The 22250-nt window shown below is 45.7% G+C and overlaps 1 protein-coding gene across 2 annotated transcripts in view; it reads left to right on the top strand.

Moving 5' to 3' along the window:
* LOC112255809 (EMILIN-1) overlaps positions 1-21363 on the top strand; it is a 92343-nt gene extending 70980 nt beyond the window's left edge. Inside the window, exons 2-9 of one of the 2 annotated variants that reach the window (XM_042325183.1) lie at positions 2267-2389; positions 9419-9630; positions 9761-12223; positions 12884-12910; positions 13644-13769; positions 13902-13919; positions 15984-16118; positions 17943-21363. In XM_042325183.1, coding sequence (XP_042181117.1) covers positions 2267-2389; positions 9419-9630; positions 9761-12223; positions 12884-12910; positions 13644-13769; positions 13902-13919; positions 15984-16118; positions 17943-18265 — 3427 coding nt within the window. In that variant the 3' untranslated portion in view covers positions 18266-21363. The remainder of the gene's footprint in view (positions 1-2266; positions 2390-9418; positions 9631-9760; positions 12224-12883; positions 12911-13643; positions 13770-13901; positions 13920-15983; positions 16119-17942) is intronic. The other variant, XM_042325184.1, reaches the window with a different exon arrangement.
* Positions 21364-22250: the final 887 nt, after the last annotated feature.

The following is a 22250-nucleotide window of genomic DNA, read 5'->3' as shown; positions in this document are numbered from 1 at the left end:
GTGACTGCAGCAAACTGACTACACACGACTACACAGCTCATTTCTCTGTTGCACCCAGTTTTTTGCAATGCCATAACCAGCCCTGGGGCTGCTATGGAAAGTAGTGCATTTTGGGATGCAGTGCTTTCTACTGTAGTGCAATATGTCCCCCTCTGCACAGAGCTGCAACCCCTATGTTAGTTATGACAGGAGATGTTAGCTCTCTATTGTTGTGAGAGGAACCAGTACTTGATATCCTGGTCAAATATTAGAGTGCAATACTGTATTTGCCTTTCCATGTATTCCTACATATGACAATGCCATGAACATGACTCATGCTGCAGTCATAACTGGAATTTTACACCCAATCTCTCTCTTAATTTCTCATCAAAAACTTGCATTGAAATGATTGGTTTGTATGCAATATCTGACCTCTGAGCGTATGAATGTACAGTTGAACTCGGAAGTTTACATACACCTGATGCAAATACATTTAAATTCAGTTTTTCACATTTCCTGACATTTAATCCTCGTAAAAATGGCCTATTTTAGGTCAGTTAGGATCACCACTTTATTTTAAGAATGTGAAATGTCAGAATAATTGTAGAGAGAATGATTTATTTCAGCTTTTATTTCTTCCCACAATAAGTTGGGTGAATTTTGGCCCATTCCTCCTGACAGATCTGGGTTAACTGAGTCAGGTTTGTAGACCTCCTTGGTTTTTCAGTTCTGCCCACAACTTTTCTACAGGATTGAGGTCGGGGCTTTGTGATGGCCACTCCAATACCTTGAGTTTGTTGTCCTTAAGACATTTTGCCACAACTTTTGAAGTATGCTTGGGGTCATTGTCCATTTGGAAGACCCATTTGCGTCCAAGCTTTAACTTCCTGACTGACGTCTTGAGATTTTGCTTCAATATATCCACATAATTTTCCTACCTCATGATGTCATCTTTTTTGTGAAGTGCACCAGTCCCTCCTGCAGCAAAGCACCCCAACAACATGATTCTGACATCCCCGTGCTTCACGGATAGGATGGTGTTTTTCGGCTTGCAAACTTCCTCCTTTTTCCTCCAAACATAACGATGGTCATTATGGTCAAACAGTTCTATTTTTGTTTCATCAGACCAGAGCACATTTCTCCAAAAAGTACGATCTTTGTCCCCATGTGCAGTTGCAAACCGTAGTCTGGCTTTTTTATGGCGGTTTTGGAGCAGTGGCTCCATTCTTGCTCAGCGGCCTTTCAGGTTATGTCGATATAGGACTCGTTTTACTGTGGATATAGATACTTTTGCGCCTGTTTCCTCCAGCATCTTCACAAGGGCCTTTGCTGTTGTTCTTGGATTGATTTGCACTTTTCACACCAAAGTACGTTCATCTCTAGGAGACAGAACGCATCTCCTTCCTGAGCGGTATGACGGCTGCGTGGTCCCATGGTGTTTATACTTGGGTACTATTGTTTGTGCAGATGAACGTGGTACCTTTAGGCGTTTGGAAATTGCTTCCAAGGATGAACCAGACTTGTGGAGGTCCACAATTTTTTGCAGATTTCTTTCGATTTGCCCATGATGTCAAGCAAAGAGGAACTGAGTTTGTAGGTAGGCCTTGAAATACATCCACAGGAACACCTCCAATTGCCTCAAATGATGTCAGGTCTTGGCTGACGACTTTTGATTTCCCCATGATGTCAAGCAAAGAGGCACTGAGTTTGAAGGTAGGCCTTGAAATACATCCACAGGTACACCTCCAATTGATTCAAATGATGTCAATTAGCCTATCAGAAGCTTCTAACGCCATGAAATCATTTTTGGGAATTTTCCAAGCTCTTTAAAGGCAAATTCAACTTAGTGTATGTAAACTTCTGATCCACTGGAATTGTGATACAGTGAATTAAGTGAAATAATCTGTCTCTAAATTTTGGGGGTAAAAATTACTTGTGTCATGCACAAAGTAGATGTCCTAACCGACTTGCCAAAACTATAGTTTAACAAGACATTTGTGGAGTGGTTGAAAATGAGTTTTAATGACTCCAACCTAAGTGTATGTAAACTTCCGACTTAAACTCTATATGACTGACCCTCAAACCACCCTCTCCATCTCCCTCCCTGTAGAAACTGGTGTGCGTATTTACAGTATGAATGTCTATGACCCTCTCTGTTTCTCTCCCTCCCTGTAGAAACTGGTGTGTGAATGTATATGACTGACCCTCTCTGTTTCTCTCCTTTCCTGTAGAAACTGGTGTGTGAATGTATATGACTGACCCTCTCTGTTTCTCTCACTCCCTGTAGAAACTGGTGTGCGTATGTAGTGAAGAAGACAGTGAGCTGTGTGGTGGAGGATGGAGTGGAGACCTACGTGAAGCCTGACTACCACCCCTGCTCCTGGGGCACGCAGTGTTCCCGTATGGTGACGTGAGTATTCTTCTATCATACATACACACACATATACTCACACACACATTTTCACATACACAAACACACATACAATATTGCGTATACTAACACACATATACACAGACATACACACACATATACACACACACGCACGTATACTCACACACACACACATACACACACATACACATACAATCGCACGTATACTCACACACACACACACACACACACACACACACACACACACACACACACACACACACACACACACACACACACACACACACACACACATATACACACACACGAACGTATACTCACACACACACATACACACACACACGCACGTATACTCACACACACACATACACACACATATACACACACACGTATACTCACACACACACACACACACACACACACACACACACACACACACACACACACACACACACACACACATATATATACACACACATGCACACATATACACACGCACGTATACTCACACACACACACACACACATATACTCACACACACACATACACACACATATACACACACACGTATACTCACACACACACACACACACACACACACACACACACACACACACATATACACACACATGCACACATATACACACGCACGTATACTCACACACACACACACACACACACATATACACACACATGCACACATATACACACGCACGTATACTCACACACACACACACACACACACACACACACACACACACACACACACACACACACACACACACACACACACACACACACGCAGCTCCATTCCAGTCATCACAACCAGAACACACCTCTGACACACCACTCCTACTATTTTCCATTCTCGCTCTTCGTTGGGAGAGAACGTAACCTAGTTTGTCATGCTGCTTATGGAACGAACTGAACGGGGAGACAGACATGTAAGAGAGTGAGACAGAGAGAGGGAGAGAAAGAGAGAGACAGACTGAGAGAGAGGGGGAGATAGAGAGAGAGGACATAGAACTTAGAACACTATCCAACCAAAAGCACAGAGACCCAAATAATGGTGAATTATGCCTTCATTACTGTGATACTTTAAAACTCAGAACCAAAAAAGCACAGTACAACAGCAAGCAGCTGACACTAATTGATGAGTCCATAAACACAAACAACTTCTGGCAAAATTTCAATTGGCTATATTAACTGTTTAATTTGATCCTTAGTGTAGGTTATTTCCCTGACATCTGGAATCAAGGACTCATGACCCCAATCTTTAAGAACGGAGACAAATTTGACCCTAACAATTACAGAGGCATTTGTGTGAACAGTAACCTCGGGAAGGTTTTCTGTATTATTAAAAATGTGAGAGTTCTAAACTTCCTTAACTTCTTTGGGGTAGGGGGCAGTATTTTGACTTCCGGATGAAAAGCATTCCCAAAGTAAACTGCTTGCTTCTCAGGCCCAGAAGCTAGGATATGCATGCAATTGGTCGATTTGGAAGGAAAACACTCTAAAGTTTCTAAAACTGTTAAAATAATGTCTGTGAGTATAACAGAACTGATATGGCAGGCGAAACCCTGAGTTTTTATGGATATAAAAGAAGGAGTTTATCGAACAAAAGGACCATTTGTAATGTAACTGGGACATTTTGGAGTGCCAACAGAAGAAGATCTTCAAAGGTAAGGCATTTTTCATATCGCTATTTCTGACTTTCGCGTCACAACTCCCTGGTTGAAAATTATTTGTTATGCATTTGTGAGCTGGGCGCCGTCCTCAGATAATCGCATGGTTTGCTTTCGCCGTAAAGCCTTTTTGAAATCTGACATGGCGCCTGGATTAACAACAGGTTAAGCTTTAATTTGATGTATTACGGTAGCATCCGCAAGAAGTTTAAGGACAATGGCTTGAGTAAAAGCCAAATTGGATTTAGACCAAAACATCACACGACTGATCATATTTACACCCTACACACCCTGATAGATAAACATGTCCACCAAAATAATACCAAAATATACGCTTGCTTTATCGACTTCCAAAAAGCATTTGATTCTATTTGGCATACAGGGCTGTTCTACAAAGTTATTGAAAGTGGTGTAGGGGGTAAAACATATGACATAATTAAATCAATGTTCAGTTGAAGTCGGACGTTTACAAACACTTAGGTTGGAGTCATTAAAACTCGTTTTTCAACCACTCCACAAATTTCTTGTTAACAAACTGTAGATTTGGCAAGTCGGTTAGGACATCTACTGTGTGCATAACACAAGTAATTCTTCCAACAATTGTTTACAGACAGATAATTCAACTTCTAATTCATTGTATCACAATTCCAGTGGGTCAGAAGTTAACATACACTAAGTTGACTGTGGCTTTAAACAGCTTGGAAAAATCCAGAAAATTATGTCATGGCTTTAGAAGCTTCTGATAGGCTAATTGACATCATTTGAGTCAATTGGAGGTGTACCTGTGGATGTATTTCAAGGCCTACCTTCAAACTCAGTGCATCTTTGCTTGACATCATGGGAAAATCAAAAGAAATCAGCCAAGACATCAGAAAAAAATTGTAGATCTCCACAAGTCTGGTTCATCCTTGTGAGCAATTTCCAAATGCCTGAAGGTACCACGTTCATCTGTACAAACATTAGTATGCAAGTATAAACACCATAGGACCACGCAGCCATCATACCGCTCAGGAAGGAGACACGTTCTGTCTCCTAGAGATGAACGTACTTTGGTGCAAAAAGTGCAAATCAATCCCAGAACAACAGCAAAGGACCTTGTGAAGATGCTGGAGAAAACCTGTACAAAGTATCTATATCCACAGTAAAACGAGTCCAATATTGACATAACCTGAAAGGCTGCTCAGCAAGGAAGAAGCCACTGCTCCAAAACCTCCATAAAAAAGCCAGACTACAGTTTGCCACTGTACATGGGGACAAAGATCATACTTTTTGGAGAAATGTCCTCTGGTCTGATGAAACTGTTTGGCCATAATGACCATCGTTATGTTTGGAGGAAAAAGGGAGAGAGCCAGACTCACTAAATGTAACAAATATTCCTGCGAAATCAGGACCTTTCTGACTAATCTGAAACCCATACTATATATCTCTCTCTCTTTCTCTCTCTCTGTCTGTCTCTGTCTTCTCTCTCTGTCTCCTCGCTCTCTCTTTCTCTCTCTCTTCCTCTATCTCTCTCTCTAACTCTCGCTCTCTCTGTTTCTGTCTCTGTCTCCGTCTCTCTCTTTTCTCTGTCTCTATCTCTCTTCTCTCTCTCTGTTTCTCTTTCTCTAATCTCTCTCTCTCTCTCTCTCTCTGTCTCTTGCTCATCTCTCTCCCGCGCTCTCTGTCTCTCTATCTCTGTCTCTCTCTCAGTCTCTCTCTCTGTCTCTCTCGCTGTCTCTCTTTCTGTCTCTCTATCTCTTGCTCATCTCTCTGTCTCTGTCTCTCTCTCTGTCTCTTGCTCTGTCTCTCTCTGTCTCTTGCTCCATCTCTCTCTTGCGCTCTCTCTCTGTCTTTCTCTCTTTCTGTGTCTCTGTCTCTCTCTCTCTTGCGCTGTCTCTCTCTCTGTCTGAGTGTGTGCGGAGCGTGTGTTTGTTTGTCTGTTCTAATTGTTTGACAATCAGGATCTCATTTTGGGGTTTGGCTTCCACACTCCATTGCAGCATACAGTACATTTGCTACAGCCTGAGGACTTCATTCAGAGATTTGCATAGAGAGTATTCTCATCCATCAGAGGGGGGAGGGGTGTCCTATGAACTATGGCTAGCTAACCAATTAAAACACAGCCTGAGTTTCGATGAGGTTAATGTAAATATTGAGAAAGAGAGGTAGAGAGAGTGAGACAGACGTGACGACTCACTAAATAACAAATACATATTTGTTACTAAGTAACAAGTATTCCTGCGAAATCAGGACCTTTCTGACTAATCTGAAACCAATACTATATCCCTTTCTCTCTCTCTCTCTCTGTCTCGAACTCTCGCTTTCTCTCTCTCTCTCTCTGTCTCTCTCTCTCTCTGTCTCTCTCTGTCCCTCTCTCTTTGTATGTCTTTGTGTCTCTCTGTGTCTCTCTTTCTGTCTCTCTCTCGCTTTCTCTCTCTCTCTGTCTCTCTCTCTCTGTCTCTCTCTGTCCCTCTCTCTTTGTATGTCTCTGTGTGTCTCTCTGTGTCTCTCTTTCTGTCTCTCTTTCGCGCTCTCTCTGTCTCTCTCTCGTTCTCTCTGTCTCTCTCGCTCTCTGTCTCTCTCACTCTCGTTCTCTCTGTCTCTCTCGCTCTCTGTCTCTCTCACTCTCGTTCTCTCTGTCTCTCTGTCTCTCTGTCTCTCTCTCTCTTGTTCTCTCTGTCTCTCTCGCTCTCTGTCTCTGTCTCTCTCTGTCTCTCTCTCTCTGTCTCTCTCGTTCTCTCTGTCTCTCTCTCTCTTTCGCGCTCTCTCTGTCTCTCTCTTGTTCTCTCTGTCTCTCTCGCTCGCTGTCTCTCTCTCTCTCTCTCTCTCTCTCTCTCTCTCTCTCTCTACTTCACAGCTGGGAAGCAGATGGCTGTGTATGAGCCTGAATAATACAGTACATACACAGGAAATAAAACAATTCATGCCTGTTCATGTGCAGGGGTATTCATTGTGAAACTTTTTTAAAAGGGTTTCTTCTGAACGCAGTCCAAGCTAAATTTGGAAACTGTCTGTTTGTTTGTTTGTCTGTTCTAATTGTTTGACAATCAAGATCTCATTTTGGGGTTTGGCTTCCACACTCCATTGCAGCATACAGTACATTTGCTACAGCCTGAGGTCGATGAGGTTAATGTAAAAACTGGGCCACTTGACTTGTGTATTGCGTGTGTTCGTACAGTAATTCAATATGTTTAGACAGTTATCACAGATATGTACAATGAAGTGCAGTGCTCCTTTAGATGACATGATTGGGTAAAAGGAGATTGCGATGCATGCCTACCATGCCTAAGTCTTCTACAGTAGAGAGTGACTATAAGGACACAAGGCGGGACCTAGATGCAGACATGGGAGGCAGATGGTTTGAGTCTTGATATTTATTAAACAATCCAAAAGGGGAAGGCAAGAGAATGGTGGTGGACAGGCAAAAGTTCAAAACCAGATCAGAGTCCAGGAGGTACAGAGTGGCAGACAGGCTCGAGGTCAAGGCAGGCAGAATGGTCAGGCAGGTGGGTACGGAGTCCAGAAAACAGGCAAAGGTCAAAAACGTGAGGACTATCAAAAGAGAATAGAAGCAAAAACGCTGGTTGACCTGAAAGGCACACAAGATGAACTGGTACAGAGAGACAGGAAACACAGGGATAAATACACTGGTACAGAGAGACAGGAAACACAGGGATAAATACACTGGTACAGAGAGACAGGAAACACAGGGATAAATACACTGGCACAGAGAGACAGGAAACACAGGGATAAATACACTGGTACAGAGAGACAGGAAACACAGGGATAAATACACTGGTACAGAGAGACAGGAAACACAGGGATAAATACACTGGTACAGAGAGACAGGAAACACAGGGATAAATACACTGGCACAGAGAGACAGGAAACACAGGGATAAATACACTGGGGAAAATAAGCGACACCTGGAGGGGGTGGAGACAATCACAAGGACAGGTGAAACAGATCAGGCCGTGACAGATGTTTCTGATACTCGAGCGGAGAAGGAGATTGATTGCAAACATGTTGAGGTCTGAATAGTTTCCCCAGTAAATGATTTAATTAACCTTGGTATTGAGTGAGGATTAGAGTTACATCAAACTGCCCTTCAGGGCAGAAACCAGCCTCCGATGTTCATGCCTCCAAGCCTGGGAACGATGTGAAAATCTCAAATGAAATGCAAATGTAATTAGGGAGAAAATGCTTGTTACTTGGCTTTGTGGCCTGTAGTGAGTGCGTTTTGGATTGAGACACATAAACATTCTCCATAAAGGTCTTTGGCTGAGAGTGCAGTTTCATGAGTTCAGGCCAACAGAATAGCCAACAGGCCCATTGAAACTCAGTGGTAGGAACTCCAGTTTAACTTGGAAATAGATAGATATTAAATAAACAAAATGTGTGAAGTGGTAGAAAAACCCAGCATGTTAAAATGAGGATGAATGTTGAATTCTGCCAAAGGCTAGTGGTGTTATAGATGACATTTACGCCATTTAGCAGACACTCTTATCCAGAGCTACTTACCGTAGTGAGTCATTTAGCAGACACTCTTATCCAGAGCTACTTACCGTAGTGAGTCATTTAGCAGACACTCTTATCCAGAGCTACTTACCGTAATGAGTCATTTAGTCTTATCCAGTGAGTCATTTAGCAGACACTCTTATCCAGAGCTACTTACCGTAGTGAGTCATTTAGTCATTACTTACCGTAGTGAGTCATTTAGAGACACTCTTATCCAGAGCTACTTACCGTAGTGAGTCATTTAGCAGACACTCATCCAGAGCTACTTACCGTAGTGAGTCATTTAGCAGACACTCATCCAGAGCTACTTACCGTAGTGAGTCATTTAGCAGACACTCTTATCCAGAGCTACTTACCGTAATGAGTCATTTAGCAGACACTCTTATCCAGAGCTACTTACCGTAGTGAGTCATTTAGCAGACACTCTTATCCAGAGCTACTTACCGTAGTGAGTCATTTAGCAGACACTCATCCAGAGCTACTTACCGTAATGAGTCATTTAGCAGACACTCTTATCCAGAGCTACTTACCGTAGTGAGTATACACATTCTCGTACCGGTCTCTTGTGGGAATCAAACCCACAACCCTGGCATTGCTCTACCAACTGAGCCACACGGGACTATTACAAACATTTTTACAAAACTTTGGTCAGTGTGTCAGGGGCCAAAGGCAGATGTACAGTAAGTTGAAAATTACCACCCGTGACCAATTATAATTGCGTACTGTCAAAAACATTTACATTTAGTTAACTCTCTTAGTCTTATCCACTGCGACCAACGATAAGTGTATTCAACTAAAATAGGTGAGACAACCTCATTGTAAATCACTTCACTTCATTGTCGTCGTCGTCTCTGATTCTCAACAGGTATCGAACGTATATGAAGCCGCGGTACAAGGTGGCCTACAAGATGGTGACGGACATGGAGTGGAAGTGTTGCCATGGTTACACCGGAGATGACTGTAGCGAAGGGCCGAGCGGCGGGTCGGGGACCCAGATCGCTACAGCCAGACCCAAACCATCCCGACCGGGACAGACCGGAACCGACACAGGTCACAGAGGACAGAGTGGAGGAGACGGTGGGTGGATGTTTATGTCCCTGCTTTCCCTCTTCCTCTTCCTCCTCTTCAGTCCTTGTCTTCTCCATGTTTCATGGGAGCTCTCATCCTCTTATAATATAAGTATAATAATATTCTGTTTGTGTTCCAGGGCGAGGCGACAGCGACAAGACGCGGCAGCTGGAGGACAAGATCCAGAGCCTAACCAAGGACCTCCAGGACCTGCAGTCCACACTGAGGGGCATGAACGAACGCTTCCAGGAGGAGATGCGCAAACCGGGCTTCAGTGGTGGTGGCACCAAGGCCCCAGCGGATGCGGCCCAGCCGGAGATTAAGGACACCATCCACAGCATCCAGACCAAACTAGACCAGCTGGACAACCGGACACAGGCTCACGACAAGACCTTGGTCAGCATCAACAACCACCTGGTCAACGGGAATGGCGGCGGTGGGAATGATCTTGTCGATGGCACTGGCGACTCATCTGGAGGCACCGGTGGGATTAGCAGCGGGAAGCTCAACACGCTGAAAGAGGAGATCCTGAGGGAGCTGGAGAGAAGGGTGTCTCTGTCCTGCTCCTCCTGCCAGTCGGGGGTGGAGGACCTACGGAGACAGCAGCAGGAGGACAGGGAGCGGATCCGTGCGCTGGAGAAGCAGCTGAACGTTGTGGATGAACGATATCGCCAGAGCCTGGACGGCCTGCGCCGCGAGGTGACACGCTCCCAGGGCTGCTGCGATTCTGTCACCGACCTCAAGGACAGGGTCACAGATGCTGAAAGGAAGATAAGCTCCATATCAGAGAACTATGATGTCATCCAGAACCGCCTGGATAAGGAGCTGGGCAGTGGCGGTGGTAGTAATGTAGGTGGAGGTTTCCCAGGAGGTGGAGGTGGCTTTGGCCCTGGAGGTGGTGGTTTTGGCCCTGGAGGTGGTGGCTTTGGCCATGGAGTTGGTGGCTTTGGCCCTGGAGGTGGCAGCGGGTTACCCAGGGTGATAGAGGACAGGCTGGACGGTCGTCTGAGGGACCTTGAGAGGTGGGTGAACAGCACAATGCAGCACACAGAGGAGACAGAGAAAGACCTGAAGGCCTACTTCAACCGTGAGCTGGGTGACCTCCGGACCGTGTTCCTGGACCGTTTCGACGACCAGGGATACCGCATCGGTGACATAGAGCTAGACGTGGGCATTGTAAAGGACCTCGTGTCGGACCACGACAAGAATGTGACCCGCCTGGCGAACTCCACGGCACTACTAGACAAGAGTCTGACTGACTGTGGCTGTGGAGGAACAGGAGGAGGAGGAGGAGTTGGAGGAGGTGGAAGAGAAGATGGAGGAGGAAGTAGAGGAACCGGAGGAACAGGGGGAATGGGAGAGGGAGGATCTGAAGGTGGGGCAGGGGAAGGAGGAAGGGGAGATACAGGAGGAACAGGAACTGAAGGAAGGAGAGATGGAGGAAGTGGAGGAACAGGGGGAACCGGAGGAGGATGGGGAGGAGCTGGAGGGGACGGAGGAAACGATTACGACGGAGACTCTGTGAAGTCTATCACCTGGAGGGTGGTGGCCAATGAAGACGAGATCCGACGCTTTGACACGCGGATCAAGGACCTGTCCGTCTCGGGCGACTCACTCATGGACAAGGTGCTGGATCTCAGCCACGACATCCGTAAGATCAAAGCCCTGACCGGAGACAATGGCGAGCACTTCAACCGCATCGTCACAGAAATTGAGACGCTCGGGCGCGGCATGGATGACTGCGACGTCTGTGGAAGAGTGGAAGACGAGTTCAAGAAGCTGAAGAACCACACCCTGAACCGCTGGGAGAAGGACATCAACGCCATCCGGAACCGGGTGGATTCCAACCAAAGCTTTTGCTCCACCCTACAGGAAGAGGTGGGGAAACTCCGGGAGGTGGTAGGGAAGTGTAGCGACCAGTGTAAGATCCACCTGGAGACCCCAACAACTGGAGGTGGCACTGGAGGACGAGGTCTGGATGAACCTGATAAGCCCCTGGACGGCCACAGTGTGATCGGAGGCACGTCCAACAACGGCCACCTCAAGTCCCTGCAGGGCGAGCTGTCCGAGGTCATCCTGACCTTTAGCTCCATCAACGACACGCTGAGGGGCCTGGAGCACACAGTGCAGAAACATGGCAGTGTCATCACGGACCTGGGCAACACCAAGGACAAGATCATATCTGAGCTGGACAAGATACAGCAGGAGGTGACTGAGCACATCGAGAAGAGCCGCGACCGCCTCGACGGGGTGGATCGCGACGTGCGACGCTTCGAGAGCACCCTAGTGGTGGAGGTGGGCGACTGCAAGCGATCTGGCGACGGCCTGGAGAAGAGGCTGTTCAAGATGGAGGGCGTGTGCGGACGGCTGGACGGCGTCTCCGACTCGCTCCAGAGGATCAAGGAGGGGCTGACCAAGCACGTGTCGGGCCTGTGGAACTGTGTGAATGGTCTGAACGCCACGGTCATCTCCCATGGAGGGATCATTGAGAGCATCCAGACCACTCAGCTGGACGGGATCCACGGGAAGATCAAGAACCTCAACTCGTCCGTCAGTCACATCCTCACGGAGTTCCAGAATCTTTCGGAACAGGACCTGACCGGTGAGTGTGTTGACTTGACACTGTATTCCTTTCAGAGAGATTATGGTCTAGACCAGGGCTCTCCAACCCTGTTCCTGGAGAGATACCCTCCTGTAGGTTTTCACTCCAACCCCAGGTGGAACTAACCTGGTTCAGCTTATCAACCAGCTAGTTATTAGAATCAACCCAATGGGCACAGACGTCAGTTCAATGTCTGGTTTTGATTTACATTTGGTTGAGTTGTCATTTAACAGGAATTCAATGTTAAATTAAATAAAACAATTCACAATGGATTTAGATAAAAATGTTGGTGAAAAACATGAAATGACATTGTTCCTTTTTTTTTATCCAATCAGTTTTCCACATTGATTTTCTTGTTTGAAATTACATGGCAACACATTGATTCAACCAGTTTTTGCTCAGTGGGAGGGGCACTTGATTAGGGTTGGAGTGAAAACCTAGAGGACGGTAGCTCTCCAGGAACAGGGTTGGAGAGCACTGATCTAGATCCAACATTAGTAACTACAGAAATTAAACAATGCATGGTTGTAAAATAAAGAGCATGTTCATTTAGAGAGGATTTACATTGACACAGAGTATTTTCTGAGTTCATGTTGACAATTATATATTTATATTTTCGATTAAACTTATCCTCTCTCTCTCACATGTTCTGCTTTGTAGGTGTGCAGTTGGTTAGAGGTTTGAATGGTACACAGCTTTTGGTAAAACTAAAACCATCATGTGTCTTAAACTCTAGACTAACCTTGTCCTGTCTATACTTGACCAGTCTACAAGACAGCACATTCAGTGGGTATAAGGACACAATGAACACGGGTGCATATGTAAAGTCTCAAGTAACCCATTTGCACACAAGTGTCAACATACAGAACGGTGTTAGCTTACAATAAACACAGAGGCCCCATCGAACAACACCAAGAAACAGACTGATGATTACAAAAACATTCATAATCCACTAATTAAAACTAACAATGTCTATTTGTGTAATATGTGAGTCTCACGTTAAATGGTGGCCTGCTATTAGTGTGTCTGTCTGTTATGCAGTCTTTCATAACACTCCTCGAGGCTTCTCGGGTTACACACGTCTCGGTGTTTGGAGGGAACAATGTATTATAATTGCGTAATACCTCATTCAGTGACATATCTGAATGAGAAAACTCCTCCACTGTACCGTTACAGTGGTTTTGTCTGGAATGGTTTCTATGTTCCCTAACAGGCCATCTTTGGGTCAACTTTGATTATTTAAGTTAAATAATAATGGCAATTATTAAAGTTACTTCAATTATTAAATGCCTTAAATAACTTTCATAAATAAGTCTTATTTAAATTATAACGTGTATTGATTATTCAACTTTTTAAATGTTAATTAAAAAAAGGAATATTACGGTATTAATATTGTTGTCATTGCCTCCCACCACCCTAGGCCTGCCTGGTCCTCCAGGTCCCTCTGGGGAGAGAGGGTTCCAAGGGCTGCCTGGCGCTAAGGGGCCCCAAGGCAGGGACGGACCCCCGGGCAGGCAGGGAGAGAACGGGCCCAGAGGATCACCAGGTTAACAGGAACCATACAAGCCCTTTATAAATCAGTCTTTATGCCTCAGGAAATTTGTTTTTATATGTTGATGTTTGACTGAATGGTTTAAGTCAGTCTAACTTGTCTCTTCCTCTCTTTTTTTCACTGCAGGCCTCAAAGGTGAACAAGGTATGTTGATGTTTCATTATTAGCATTTGAGTCCGACATGTTAGCAATGTGCTAATGCACTCAACAGTGCTGTGTGTTACATGTCATTACATAACATGAGTATTGCTGAGGGTCATTAACAGTCAGGGTGAATTGAGTTCAGTTTGAGTGTGTGTGGGGATCACTGTATAGGTCAGAGGTCAGCATTGGGCCAATGAGAACATGAATCCTCAGAGGCAGCCAGGAAATGTGCACATAATGCTTTCTGGGTCAGCTTGAGGGTTACATGTGGTGATTGTGAGATGGCTATTACAGTGTGGCTATTGTGTGTGTGTGTGTGTGTGTGTGTGTGTGTGTCTGTGTGTGTGTGTGTGTTTGTGGATGTGTGTGTCCCTTTTTGTGTGTGTGTGTTTTAATGTGTAGCTAGATTTGTTGACCCCTTTGTGTGTGTGTGTGTGTTTTAATGTGTAGCTAGAGTTGTTGACCCCTTTGTGTGTGTGTGTTTTAATGTGTAGCTAGAGTTGTTGACCCCTTTGTGTGTGTGTGTTTTAATGTGTAGCTAGAGTTGTTGACCCCTTTTTGTTTTACATAACCGCTCTGATCCGATCATGAAGGCAACTGCATCTGAAATACACTAAACAAAAATGCTGCAAAAACACAACATACAGTGCCTTGCGAAAGTATTCGGCCCCCTTGAACTTTGTGACCTTTTGCCACATTTCAGGCTTCAAACAAAAAGTGTTGGTCCCATGTTTCATGAGATGAAATAAAAGATCCCTGAAATTTTCCATATGCACAAAACTCTCTCAAATTTTGTCAACAAATTTGATTGTATCCACGTTAGTGAGCATTTCTCCTTTGCCAAGATAATCCAACCACCTGACAGATGTGGCATATCAAGAAGCTGATTAAACAGCATGATCATTACACAGGTGCACCTTGTGCTGGGGATAACGATGACCACTAGCATTCACAGATGAATCCCGGTTTCAACTGTACCGGGCAGATGGCAGACAGCGTGTATGGAGTTGTGTGGGCGAGCGGCTTGCTAATGTCAACGTTGTGGGCAGTGGCAGTGGGGTTATGGTATGGGCAGGCATAATCTACAGATAATGAACACTACTGTGTTTTATTGATGGCAATTTGAGTGCACAGAGATACCATGATGATATCCTAATGCCCATTGTCGTGTCATTCATCTGCCGCCATCACCTCATGTTTCAGCGTAATGTATGGTCACATGTCGCAAGGATCTATACACTATTCCTGGAAGCTGAAAATGTCCAAGTTCTTCCATTGGCCTGCATAGTCACCAGACATGTCACTCATTGAGCATGTTCGGGATGCTCTGGATCGATGTGTACGACATTGTGTTCCAGTTCTCTCAAATATCCAGCATCTTTGCACAGCTATTAAAGAGGAGTTTGAAAACATTCCACAGGCCACAATGAACAGCTTGATCAACTCGATGCGAAAGAGATGTGTCGCGTTGCATGAGGCAAATGCGGGTCACACCAGATACTGACTGGTTTTTAGTTTTCTGAGCCATTGCTTTTTAAGGTATAGCCTAGTAGCAGGGTAGCCTAGTGGTTAGAGCGTTGGACTAGTAACCGGAACGTTGCGAGTTCAAACCCCCGAGCTGACAAGGTACGAATCTGTCGTTCTGCCCCTGAACAGGCAGTTAACCCACTGTTCCTAGGCCGTCATTGAAAATAGGAATTTGTTCTTAACTGACTTGCCTAGTTAAATAAAGGTAAAATAAAAAATAAAATAAAAATCTTCTCACCAACAGATGCATATACTGTATGTATTCCCAGTCATGTGAAATCCATAGATTAGGGCCTAATGAATTTATTTATTTTGACTGATTTCCGGTTACACATTACGTTTTTATTTTTGTTCAGTGTAGATTAGAGGGCTGTAACCGTCTTGAACAAAAGTCTCTCTCTTGCTATGTTCGTTGTTTACTTTGCCATGTTGTCTGTAATGAACTGTGAACATGGATTTCCTCATGTCAGAACAATGAAATATCATATATAGTTGATAATAACCGTTTCTGAGATGTTGTTGTAATTTTGCCCTCAGGTATGCCAGGTGCCGATGCCAACGTGCCCAAGCTGTCCTTCTCTGCCGCTCTCACCTACCCCATGCTTAGTGCTGGCACCATCGTCTTCGACAAGATCTTTGTCAACGAGGGAGAGTTCTATGACCCGCGGACTGGTACTGAATAGATAGGACTTATAATGTAATGTTTTTAGTTGCACATAACTGCCTTCATTTGGCTGGACCCCAAGAAGAGTAGCTGCTGCCCTGGCAGGAACTAATAGGAATGCATTATAACCCCAGGAAGAGTAGCTGCTGCCTTGGCAGGAACTAATAGGAATGCATTATAACCCCAGGAAGAGTAGCTGCTGCCTTGGCAGGAACTAATAGGAATGCATTATAACCCCAGGAAGAGTAGCTGCTGCTTTGGCAGGAACTAATTGAGAGCCATAATAATCCCCAGGAAGAGTAGCTGCTGCTTTGGCAGGAACTAATGGGGAGCCATAATAATCCCCAGGAAGAGTAGCTGCTGCCTTGGCAGGAACTAATGGGGAGCCATAATAATCCCCAGCAAGAGTAGCTGCTGCCTTGGCAGGAACTAATGGGGAGCCATAATAATCCCCAGGAAGAGTAGCTGCTGCCTTGGCAGGAACTAATGGGGAGCCATAATAATCCCCAGGAAGAGTAGCTGCTGCCTTGGCAGGAACAAATGGAGACCCATAAAAAACACCAGGAAGAGTAGCTGCTGCCTTGACAGGAACTAATGGGGATCCATAATAAACCCCAGGAAGAGTAGCTGCTGCCTTGGCAGGAACTAATGGAGACCCATAAAAAACACCAGGAAGAGTAGCTGCTGCCTTGGCAGGAACAAATGGAGACCCATAAAAAACACCAGGAAGAGTAGCTGCTGCCTTGGCAGGAACAAACGGAGACCCATAAAAACCCCAGGAAGAGTAGCTGCTGCCTTGGCAGGAACAAATGGAGACCCATAAAAACACCAGGAAGAGTAGCTGCTGCCTTGGCAGGAACAAATGGAGACCCATAAAAACACCAGGAAGAGTAGCTGCTGCCTTGGCAGGAACAAATGGAGACCCATAATAAACCCCAGGAAGAGTAGCTGCTGCCTTGACAGGAACAAATGGAGACCCATAATAAACCCCAGGAAGAGTAGCTGCTGCCTTGGCAGGAACTAATGGAGACCCATAATAAACCCCAGGAAGAGTAGCTGCTGCCTTGGCAGGAACAAATGGAGACCCATATAAAACCCCAGGAAGAGTAGCTGCTGCCTTGGCAGGAACTAATGGAGATCCATAATAAACCCCAGGAAGAGTAGCTGCTGCCTTGGCAGGAACTAATGGAGATCCATAATAAACCCCAGGAAGAGTAGCTGCTGCCTTGACAGGAACAAATGGAGACCCATAAAAACACCAGGAAGAGTAGCTGCTGCCTTGGCAGGAACTAATGGAGATCCATAATAAACCCCAGGAAGAGTAGCTGCTGCCTTGGCAGGAACTAATGGAGATCCATAATAAACCCCAGGAAGAGTAGCTGCTGCCTTGGCAGGAACTAATGGAGATCCATAATAAACCCCAGGAAGAGTAGCTGCTGCCTTGGCAGGAACTAATGGAGATCCATAATAAACCCCAGGAAGAGTAGCTGCTGCCTTGGCAGGAACTAATGGAGATCCATAATAAACCCCAGGAAGAGTAGCTGCTGCCTTGGCAGGAACTAATGGAGATCCATAATAAACCCCAGGAAGAGTAGCTGCTGCCTTGACAGGAACTAATGGAGATCCATAATAAATACAAATACTGTGAGTTCAATCTACATGTGAAGGGTATTTATAGCAGTTAGTTACATCATTTCTTTTGTACAATGAGCCAACTGTCAAACCAAGCCATAAACCTAAACAGGGAACTGTTTGCTATATTGCTGTGTACAACATCAGTGAGTATGCTAAGCTAATGCTAACCTTACTATCTCTCTCTCTGTGTTGCCCAGGCATCTTCACGGCGCCCGTTGATGGCCGCTACTTCTTCAGCGCAATCCTGACTGGCCACAAGAACGAAAAGATTGAGGCGGTGCTGTCCAAGTCCAACTACGGTATGGCCCGTGTGGACTCCGGGGGATACCAGCCAGAGGGACTGGAGAACAAGCCGGTAGCCGAGGCCAAGATCACCCCGGGCTCCCTGGCTGTGTTCAACATCATCCTGCCCCTCCAGGCCGGAGACACAGTCTGCATTGACCTGGTCATGGGCAAGCTGGCCCACTCTGTAGAGCCTCTCACCATCTTCAGTGGAATGCTGCTGTATGAACATATGTAAGCCAAAACCCCCTTAGGTTGTCCATCTGGAACATAAGAGAGGGAGAGGAAGGAAGAAACGGAAGAAGGACGAGGGATGAAGAAAGTTAGAGAAGAGAGGGTCTGGGGTTGGTCCCCATTCTGGACTGTTTAGACTCACAGTTTGAATTGACAACCGCTTTTCAAAGCAAAACGACAGGGTCCAGAGATGGAATTACTTTATATCAACTCGCGAAACACGGGAACGAACGACAACTAGGAGACGACTACAACGACAGAAAAGTGTTGTGTTTCTCCCTCTGTGTCATTTCTGGCCCTCTGATGTTGTGAGACCTGATGAACTGCTTGAACAAACACAGGATGTACTATAAACTAAGTAGCAGACTGAGAGACTTCGCCCTTCATTTTTTTTAACCTAGCTCGTCCAGTATTTGGAGAAGTGTTTTTCACACCAAATGTGTTGCTACTACTGCAGGATTTTTCTATGGTTATTCTTATTAATATGTCCCTGTTTCTATATTACTCACTCCAGGCATGGGGCTCAGCGTACAGTATCCTCAGTGCACCACTGCCGACCATAAGGTCTGCTTGACATCCCACCTTTGCTGCAAAGTGTTTCCCTGCCAAAGAACCAGAACCACTGTCAAGGTCTGAGGTTAACCGGAAGTTAGGAATAGGGGAGAGAACCTGGAATGAGAAATTCCTTGCTTGATTTTCCATAGCTGATTTCTATGGTGATGAATTCACATTTTGTGATTATATGTTATCGTGCACCTTTTGCCTGCTTGTCTCTCCGTTCTGTAATGCCTTTGGCCTGGCGATCCAAAGCTTGGCCTTGTTGACGATATTGCTACAGCTTAAGTGTGTTATACTGGTGGTTCCCAAAGACTTTTATGTGCCCTACGTGACCTAGCCAAATGTGCCATCCGTGACCTAGCTAAATGTGCCGTCCGTGACCTAGCTAAATGTGTTGTCCGTGACCTAGCTAAATGTGCCGTCCGTGACCTAGCTAAATGTGTTGCCCGTGACCTAGCTAAATGTGCCGCCCGTGACCTAGCTAAATGTGCTGTCCGTGACCTAGCTAAATGTGTTGTCAGTGACCTAGCTAAATGTGTTGCCCGTGACCTAGCTAAATGTGCTGCCCGTGACCTAGCTAAATGTGCCGTCCGTGACCTAGCTAAATGTGTTGTCCGTGACCTAGCTAAATGTGTTGCCCGTGACCTAGCTAAATGTGCCGCCCGTGACCTAGCTAAATGTGTCCGTGACCTAGCTAAATGTGTTGTCCGTGACCTAGCTAAATGTGTTGTCCGTGACCTAGCTAAATGTGCTGTCCGTGACCTAGCTAAATGAGTTGTCCCTGACCTTGCTAAATGTGTTGTCCGTGACCTAGCTAAATGTGCCGTCTGTGACCTAGCTAAATGTGTTGTCCGTGACCTAGCTAAATGTGCCGTTAGTGACCTAGCTAAATGTGCCATTTGTGACCTAGCTAAATGTGCCGTCCGTGACCTAGCTAAATGTGCCGTCCATGACCTAAAGCCTTCAGACATGTCTTGCCATGCTCCAGATGAATGAAAACATGTTCATACCCCAGACCCAGACCCAGACCCAGCCTTAACCACAACCAAGTAGGAATTTGCCTCAACCAAGCAGAAGGAAGCCCTGTCTTATACCCCAGTACAGAAGGAAGCCCTGCCTTATACCCCAGTACAGAAGGAAGCCCTGCCTTATACCCTAGTACGGAAGGAAGCCCTGCCTTATACCCCAGTACAGAGGGAAGCCCTGCCTTATACCCCAGTACAGAAGGAAGCCCTGCCTTATACCCCAGTGCAGAAGGAAGCCCTGCCTTATACCCCAGTACAGAAGGAAACTCTGCCTTATACCCCAGTACAGAAGGAAGCCCTGCCTTATACCCCAGTACAGAAGGAAGCCCTGCCTTATACCCCAGTACAGAAGGAAGCCCTGCCTTATACCCCAGTACAGAAGGAAGCCCTGCCTTATACCCCAGTACAGAAGGAAGCCCTGCCTTATACCCCAGTACAGAAGGAAGCCCTGCCTTATACCCCAGTACAGAAGGAAGCCCTGCCTTATACCCCAGTACAGAATGAAACCCTGCCTTATACCCCAGTACAGGATGACCACATGGCCTATAGATCCTTTATTACATCATTAGAGGGAATCAGATGATGTGACTCAACAATCTTCAACCTAACACAGAGTCACACCCCAAAGTGTGAGAAAGTCAGTCTGAAAGCCTCAGTGACCAGGCAGGAGGGAGTATCACCCCCCCCGAACCCGAACCCCCATTTCTCCCTTAGGCACACGATGTGTTGAACGGCTGCCAAGGGCCACAAGGAGTGAGCGGATCATAAACAGAGCGATGTGCTCGCTCTCTAAGAGGCCCCGGTGGACGTCATTAATCGAGGCACAGTGAAGTGTTTACACAGGACGATAAATAAGAAGCTCTCTCTGACAGCAGGGGATGATTACTTGGTCATGTCTGTCGGCCCCCCAATGGCCCAATGATTCAGTGGAATAGTTACAGGCCTTCTAATGGCCATTGATACAGAGGACTAGGTTCTCTAATGGCCCAGTGATCCAGAGGTCTAGGTTTTTCTAATGGCCCAGTGATACAGACCGGGCCAGATGCAACAATGAGGATCTTTCAGAGCAGGGCAGCTACAGCAATGAGGATCTTTCAGACCGGGGCAGATGCAACAATGAGGGTCTTTCAGAGCAGGGCAGCTGCATCAATGAGGATCTTTCAGAGCAGGGCAGCTGCAGCAATGAGGATCTTTCAGAGCAGGGCAGATGCAGAAATTAGGATCTTTCAGAGCAGGGCAGCTGCAGCAATGAGGATCTTTCAGAGCAGGGCAGCTGCAGCAATGAGGATCTTTCAGAGCAGGGCAGCTGCAGCAATGAGGATCTTTCAGAGCAGGGCAGCAATGAGGATCTTTCAGAGCAGGGCAGCAATGAGGATCTTTCAGAGCAGGGCAGCTGCAGCAATGAGGATCTTTCAGAGCAGGGCAGCAATGAGGATCTTTCAGAGCAGGGCAGCTGCAGCAATGAGGATCTTTCAGAGCAGGGCAGCTGCAGCAATGAGGATCTTTCAGAGCAGGGCAGCAATGAGGATCTTTCAGAGCAGGGCAGATGAGGATCTTTCAGAGCAGGGCAGATGCAGCAATGAGGATCTTTCAGAGCAGGGCAGCTGCAGCAATGAGGATCTTTCAGAGCAGGGCAGCTGCAGCAATGAGGATCTTTCAGAGCAGGGCAGATGCAGCAATGAGGATCTTTCAAAGCAGGGCAGAGAAAATAAAAGGAAGAAAAGCAGGTTTAATTATAACTGAAACATGATGTCAAGTCAACTCATTTCTTTAGTTAAAAGACAGGTGCTGCTGATAACACTGCCATCGTCATCAAGGATGCTGGAATTATTTTGGTGTGAACGTGCAAAAGTAACCTACTTTTTTTAAGTGATTTGTTTGACAATAAGATGAAAACATCATGATTGATTGTGGTCATAGTACATTAAAAGTAAAATTTTACAGTTAAATTACATGTCTTTACTATAAAACCCATAGGAGGGGGGGTGGTGGGGGAAGCTCAGACTGACCTCTGTCTGGGTCCTCCAAATCACTAAGCCCGCCCCTGTACAGAGGAATATTTTACAGGCCCTCTAATGGCCCAGTGATACAGAGGAATAGTTACAGGCCCTCTGATGGCCTATGTGATACTCCGCACCTAGTGTTTTCCCAACCCAGTCCTAAGTTCCCCCTTAACCGTTTCACATATTTGATCTATTCCAACACTAGCTCACCATAACAGGATCAGGATGGTTTTATCCAGTGCTGCATTAGACTGTGTGTTATTTACTAGGAAAATGGATTCAGTTTACAGAACAGCAAATGGATACCAACATATTTGGCAGAGAGGTACACCATTGCAATCAAATACATGGAGTTGTATTCAAATTCTATCACTAATTCTATCACTATTCTATCACTGTTTGA

The sequence above is a fragment of the Oncorhynchus tshawytscha genome, linkage group LG08, assembly GCF_018296145.1.
Source record: "Oncorhynchus tshawytscha isolate Ot180627B linkage group LG08, Otsh_v2.0, whole genome shotgun sequence".
Lineage (NCBI taxonomy): Eukaryota > Metazoa > Chordata > Actinopteri > Salmoniformes > Salmonidae > Oncorhynchus > Oncorhynchus tshawytscha.
This window is presented reverse-complemented; position numbering and strand designations above follow the sequence as displayed.